Source organism: Penaeus chinensis, chromosome 19 (assembly GCF_019202785.1).
Source record: "Penaeus chinensis breed Huanghai No. 1 chromosome 19, ASM1920278v2, whole genome shotgun sequence".
NCBI lineage: Eukaryota > Metazoa > Arthropoda > Malacostraca > Decapoda > Penaeidae > Penaeus > Penaeus chinensis.
Genome location: NC_061837.1, coordinates 13,308,148 through 13,315,647, shown reverse-complemented (window position 1 = coordinate 13,315,647; position 7,500 = coordinate 13,308,148). Strand labels below are relative to the sequence as shown.

The following is a 7,500-nucleotide window of genomic DNA, read 5'->3' as shown; positions in this document are numbered from 1 at the left end:
TGTAAAGATTGTAAAATTCCCACTATTCTAGAAATGCAACAATATTTAAAAGATTGTGGACTCCAAAATGTTGCATCATTCGTGGGTGCAAATCACATCACTTATAATAAAAAAAAATTTATCTCCAGAAATGCCAACTTAAAAAAATACTAACCGTGCAAAATTCTTCTCTGTTGAAGAGAAAGCAGGGAATATAACTGTAGGTTTCTCCAGTCTTCTTATTGGTCTCAGTGATGACATTTTTGTAATTCATGGACTCCAGCCTGATCAGGGGCACATCACACACAATGAAGTCAGAGTCATTACTTAAGACTGTGTAGCCCAGGTTCTTGGCAAGGACTGCTATTTCCATATCAGCCTCAAAGTCAGTCTGCAAGATGGTGATGTCCATGGAGCGCAGAGTTGTCACAAAGACCTGGCGACCCATTGGGGGGAAAATTTTGAAGTTGGCTATGGAGGGGCTGGCTCGCAGACACATGCTAAGCTGCATCTGCAACCTGGTTTGGACTGTTACCCATTTGCTGCCGTCAACAGGCTGGCCACCATCCATCACAACGATGACTTTTACATTACACTTCTTTAACCTGTGGATAGGTTACAAACAGAAATTCCTTGTAAAAATGGATTATGGCTCAATGGTACAGATAATAAATCTTATAGAAAAATAACTCATGTGAAAACTAGGTATACAGCCAAATAGTACAAAAAAAAAAAAAAAATGTTCCATTAATAGAAGAAAAAGGCAAAGGAAGAAGAGAGACAAAAAAAGCCAGGAAGAGAAAATTTGTTACATGCATTTCATTACAATAAAGTCAGCAAGGAAATCAATCATAGGTCACTATATCTTTCTGCTAAATTCATAAACAGTAGCAAGTAAAATCTATAAAAAAAAATAACTAAACTCACCCTTCAAAAAACTTCTGGACAAAATTTGCATATTTGTCATAGTCGCCCCCAAAGTAAGCATTGATGCCTGAACATTCATCATACAAAAAATGTGCCAAATTGTTGCCATCAATGATGAGATTGCGGTTGTGAAGCTTGTGCCATTCAAGTGTTTTTGATGCATGTTCAAGGACATACGAATGAAGGCCACGTATACCCATCTTTCTGGAAAATATCAGACAAACATCAATACATAATAACTAAAAATAAAATGTGTTACATTATAAAAAAATATAACTAAAAAATAATGTGTTACATTATAAAAAATAACTAAAAGGTCATTATAAAAAAAAGGTCATAATAATATTGATAAAGGGAACTGAGAAGGTATGAACCAACATTGAAGGAAGGTGGCTGTCTCAGAATGATTCCTGAATTTTGGTTACTACTGACCATGGATGGGAAATCATACTTTTTCATAGTTATGTTTCTCAGTTATTCATCTTCATTTATCAGTGTAATGCATGTTGCAATGACCATGGTTCCTGAAAAGTACATGTTTGCAATTCCATACTATTTACACAACCTAAAGTGATATAATAAGAAAGAACTTTTCTTCATAAACCACAGGTTTCCTCCTATGGGCCCACTTCTGCTGATATCAAATGCAAAATACTTGCCAAGTGGCATTCGATGGCAGCCCTCAAGGTCTTGTTATAACCCAATATATCATGAATTAAACTTGATTTTCTGGTTTATAAAACAGTAAATTTTGAAAATTAAACCATTGTGCCTTTCAAATGGGTCTATGATGGGAAGGCCTACAATCTGGAATCCTTCCTGCCTGTCAAAAAGCTGGTAAAGGCTAATCAACATGGTTTCACTAGGCATGTTGTAGCAAGATAAAGCTTGGATTGCTGATAAATTATCAGGAAATCTGACAAGCCCAACCTTGCCAGATTGTATGTGATTTTGGTTTGCAGGACCTAGATGCAGCTTCATCACTAATGGCAGCTGTGATATTCTGAGCCTGAGCCTATAGTGGATTCAGTAATTGTTAAGAATACCTTCAAGCCTCTACTACCTGTGTAGAACATCCCCCCTCAAACCCCCACTTTTCATGCCCTTCCCTGCTGATAGCAGGGGAGGGCATGAAAAGTACCAGGGAAATTGTGGGGTAAAATACAATAAATATACATGAAATACATACATAAATACTACCCCCCCAACCCCCACCCTAGAAGACAAAGAATCCTCCATTTATTAACAGCAGGACAGAACATAAGACTGACATGCAGAAGCGCCTGATGCAGAATCTGTCCCATGCTCTCTCCTGTTGTACATATGTAGTGGATTCTTTGTTGTCCAGAGCAGGGGGAGTGCAGGGGGCTGTGCCCCCTGCATCTGACTTTATATTGACCTATTCTCTGTATATTGTTCATATTTAACCCTGCAATTTCCTTGTACCATTCATGTCGTCACCTGCTATTGGTGCCAAGATTATGGGTATTAGGGAGTTTCCACAGCATAATTTATATATATATATATATATATATATATATATATATATATATATATATGTATACACAGGTATTTTGTTACTGAGATTCCCATGCAAACTAAAAAATCCAAACCTGACCTTTCATACCTTGTATTTATTCCCTAGTACCTCCCCTTTATTAGCACTTCATGCCAACTTACAGAAAATGCAACATTAAGTAAAGGTAACATTAATCTATATATGGGTAGCAGAGAATGAGAGGAATCCATCATCGCAATCGGTCATGTGAAGATATTCTGAATATTCACAGTGGATATGTCTATTTGCAAAACATAGCAACATGACAATCTACATGTGTTTCCAGCATAATTACCATTACCAGTGGTAGTTCTACAAGCACAGTGATACAAAACAAACACATTGAGTTGTCATTACAGTTTATTTTTTCCCCCACATTTATGTATCATGAAAATATAAAGAAGAAAAAGAAAGCCAGAATAATGATATTCTGGTAATTTTTCACAATGCCTTCCCATTACCAATCATCATGATTTTGATATTGATAGATTCCTCTCACCCTCTAATACACAAATATGGCTCTGATAGCAGGAGAGGTCATGAAAGGTACCAGGGAAATTGCTGCCAATATAATAACTTAATGAAGATACCTCACTATATTGCCGAATGCAGGGGCTGCCACCCCTATACCCCCGCCCAAGAAAACAGAATCCTCCACCAATGTACAGCATGAGAGCATTAGACAAACTTGGTGTCGGGCACTCCCACATGTCGTACACTCTACCCTGCTGTGAATACATGGAGGATTCTTTGTTTTCCTTTGGAGGGGTTGGGGGTGGCAACCCACCATGAAGGGGATCGCGAGGGAGCTCCCTGCGACACCTCTCATTATACGTTATAGTTCCCTGGTGCCTTTCATGCACTCCCATGCTATCGGGACTAGACTGTTACTAATGGGGGGGGGGGGGGTCCTCTGGTGTATAATTATCATATAATAGGATAGCTGAGAGTGAGAGGAATCCACTGAAACCAAAATCATCGCGATCGGTTATGCGAAGGTATTCTGAAAAATTACCGACACTATTATTAGTCACTAATGAAGAGAACAGCTCCGCCTGGAACCTGCATTCCCAACATACACCCTCAAGTCATCTCATCAAACAGCAATACTCATCTTATTTACGCTCGTACACTCATCAAATACCACGATTCCGCATTCCGCAAAAGGCAAATATAACATTTACACTCATGAATAGCTCATACTACCTTTATTATTCGTCCCCAACGTTATTTCCTACAAAGACCACATGGTATTGACCATCCGACTCAGACGTAAACACACGGGATTTTCGCTGTGAATACAAGACTGGAGAGTTACCCCTGGAAAATATTAAGAAGTAAATGTTACCCCTAAACATCACAGAAAACGACGATACTGCCATCTAGTGATTAGACTCACCATTAAGGGAGGAATGAATATAAGGAAGGATATTTACATGTGATATAGGGACACGTTGATACAGGGGAATGTAATCGGATGTTCGGGCTTTATGGTTTTCTCAGAATTCTAGTTCAATTTAGGTATGATGTAAACGCTTTTAGAAATTCGACAATACACTCCAGAAACATGTGGTTTGTTCACTAACGCCATCTAGCATTTTAAATAACAGTTATTTTTGTTATTACTTTAGAGGAGAAGAGTTGATGGAAAATTATAATTTAGGTTTTGGTTATTATTTTGTCGACCATCCTTGGAAGGAGCATATGTATAATATCAGATTATTATTTACCTTATTTATATTATATGAAAGACATCTCTCTCTTTCTCTCTCTCTCTCTCTCTCTCTCTCTCTCTCTGTGTGTCTCTCTCTCTCTCTCTCCCTCTCTCTCTCTCTCTCTCTCTCTCTCTCTCTCACACACACACACACACACACACACACACACACACACACATCGGAAAACGGAGGCATATACTGTACAGATAAACCATGGGCCGGGCTTATCGGGAGCATTTTTATTTTCTACAGCCGTGAAAAGTGAAAAGTTCGTCACCCATCATCAATGGTTAGCTGAAATAGCATTACAACATAAGACAGTGAAGGATTGTAACATCATAAAATACTGAATTAAATCATACCGGTATTATAGAAAGAACTAATTAATATAAAATATAAATAATAGATTATACAATGAATGACAACGGACGCATCTGTTTTTAGTCATTTTCTATTTAGATTTGGTAATATCATCCCGTTTTGTATGAAATACCCTGATGTTCATCTGCATGAATGATAAGATGGAAGTCTTTCCATTGTAAGAAGCATACATTTCTTGAAGAAAGATGAATATTAAAGGTTGAGAAGTTTATCTTTGACTTTGAAGTAGTGACCAATGGTGTTTGTGGATGTGAAAATGGCCCTTAAATCTACAGTTAAATTGTGCATATCTATGAGGTTTAGTAATTTTCTTCTAGTAGTATAATTCATGAAACCTATGTATGGGAGGATTATTTAAATTATATCTTTGGTGGAAAGTTATACTGGGTTAATTAAGATCTGTTCCCCCAATTCCGGTGGGGCTTGCCTCAACTAATTTTGCATGGTCTTTCCTTCCTTTTTTCTTCATCCCTTCTGTCCACTTTTCCTGTTTTTTACCCTTTTCGCCACAATACTTTGTCATAATGTTGTCTGACCTTTGAAGTCTGGTACATTTGTTTGTTTTGACCATTGACCATTCTGAAATCCACAAACATTGTGAATCAAAAACCTTACCCGGGGGCTCCGCCCCCAAAGCCTACACTATCGCTATATTTTGAATACGCCGTTAATGACCTTAGAAATTTTAAATGAATAAATAAATAAATTAGTTAAGGTTTGTCTGATGGAACTCTGAATGACAAGCAATGGAAAATCATTTCATCTTAGGGTGTCTGTAATAGTCAGTCAATTTCAATGGTGAATATTATAGCTTTATAGTTTTATCAGAATTATAGTTCATTTTAGATATGTTATAAACGCTTTTAAAAATTCGACAGTGCAAACATGTGGTGACTATTATATATGACTGATATTTCGTATGCTCTATTGATAAGAATATTTATCAAATTAGTTTTGTGTTTGATAAGTATGAAAGAATCTAGAATTAAAACCCAAAGCCAAACAAATAATCAATTATAAAGTTAGAGTAATGGAATGGCTTGCTGCCCTCAGTAAACCTATTTCTTGGCTAGACTTTTGATATCTTGAACTCTATGCCCAAAATACCTGTGCCAGAACCCTTGGGAAAATTAGAAAAACTCATGAAAAAAATGGCCTGGACAACACTCCCCTGTCTAGTGGAGTGTCTTGCCATGCTTCCTTCTCTGATTTTCTTGGATTTGGTTTTCAATAATCTTCCGTACTTATATAAAGAGGTATCATTCTCTCAGTTTTTGTTAGAGAAAAGCTCTTTTAAATCTTAATATTTCCCAATACCTAAGACCTGCCATGTTGTCTAATTGTCGGGTGAAGACTCTTTGAACATATTCTATCAGTACTATGTCTTTAGTGAGACTTTGTTTCCATATTTGGCATTGATATTCCAATCTTGGATTCACCACTGTTTTCCATACTGGCAGTGGATATTCGGGATCTCTTGCCTGAACAGCTCCCCTCGTCCATCCACTTGTAACTTTTCCTTTACTGGTTGCCTGCTCAAGGTGGTGACAAGCTCATATCATTGCTCATGAACAGGCCTAGGTCTTTTACAGTTACTCTTTTTAAATCTCCATTTCTTTAGCAGAGTATGATATTAGTCTTGGACTTTCAGGTGGAATATATCTTGTGATTTCAGATTTATCAGCATTGAAGGTCATTTTGTTTTCACTTGCCCATTTACAAATGCCATGCAGGTCTTCTCGTTGTTTATTCTCTATTAACCTTCATTGCTTCTCCAAGTATCATCAACAAAAAAAAAGGTACTCTGGAGTGTTTGATATCTGCATTTATGTCTCCAATCATAATTAGGAACAATTTGGGTTTAAGAACTGAGCCCTGTGGTACGCCAATTCTGACAGGTAATTCATTAGAATGATATCCAGTCATGTATCTATATTCCTGCTTTTCCTCTGACTTCAAGGTCTTTATGAAGTAGAATACCATAGTCGACTTTATCGAAAGCTTCTGCAAAGTCAAATATATTACATCAACTTCTTTATTCTAAATTAAGTTTCTTAGTATGTGTTCGCATTGGTTCAGGATTTGAGATGGACAAGATCTGTCCTTATTAAAGCCATGGTGTCCAGGGATCCTCTTGTTTTCTTGTTCCAGGTATTACCCGTTCATATATTTTTTATTGCATGAGATGTTAGTGTCACGGCCTGCATTTTTTTTTTTTTTTTTTTTTTTTTTTTTTTTTGCTTAACCTTTGTTTTCACCTTTGTAGACAGGAATGAGTTTAGAATAATTCCCATATCTAAGGATTTCTTCCACAGAGTTACTAGGGACTTTTTTACAGCTCTCGACGCCCCAGTATATATGTATATACGCAACTGCTGCAGTATATGAACTTTTGATAGAACTCGTATTTCATTATTATTAGTATCATAATATTCTTTATCTTTATTAGTAGTATTATTGTTATTACTATCGTTATTATTTCGTATTGTCATAATTACAGTAAGAATAACTGTCACTGTTTCTATTATCATTGTTCGAATAATAATGATATCAATGATGATAATGATAATAATCATTATCATCATTATTACTATTACAATTATTATTATTATTATTGTTATTATCATCCTCATTATCCTTATTTTTTGTTAGAATCGTCATTATTATCATTATAATAATAATGATAATAATAACAATATGATAATAATGATAAAAATAATAATATGATAATAATAATAATATGATAATGATAATAATAATAATATGATAATAATGATAATAATAATAATATGATAATAATGATAATAATAATAATATGATAATAATGATAATAATAATTATATGATAATAATGATAATAATAATAATATGATAATAATGATAATAATAATAATTGTTATTATTATTATCATTATTATTATCAATATTATAATTATTATAT

At 35.3% G+C, this 7,500-nt stretch overlaps 1 protein-coding gene across 1 annotated transcript in view; it reads right to left on the bottom strand.

Moving 5' to 3' along the window:
• The window catches only part of LOC125034909 (protein asteroid-like), a 12,659-nt gene extending 8,893 nt beyond the window's left edge, over window positions 1–3,766 (bottom strand). Inside the window, exons 1-3 of the mRNA XM_047626956.1 lie at window positions 3,671–3,766; window positions 907–1,110; window positions 155–584 (exon numbers count right to left, since the gene is read on the bottom strand). Coding sequence (XP_047482912.1) covers window positions 155–584; window positions 907–1,106 — 630 coding nt within the window. The 5' untranslated portion in view covers window positions 1,107–1,110; window positions 3,671–3,766. The remainder of the gene's footprint in view (window positions 1–154; window positions 585–906; window positions 1,111–3,670) is intronic.
• Between the last annotated feature and the right edge of the window lie 3,734 nt (window positions 3,767–7,500).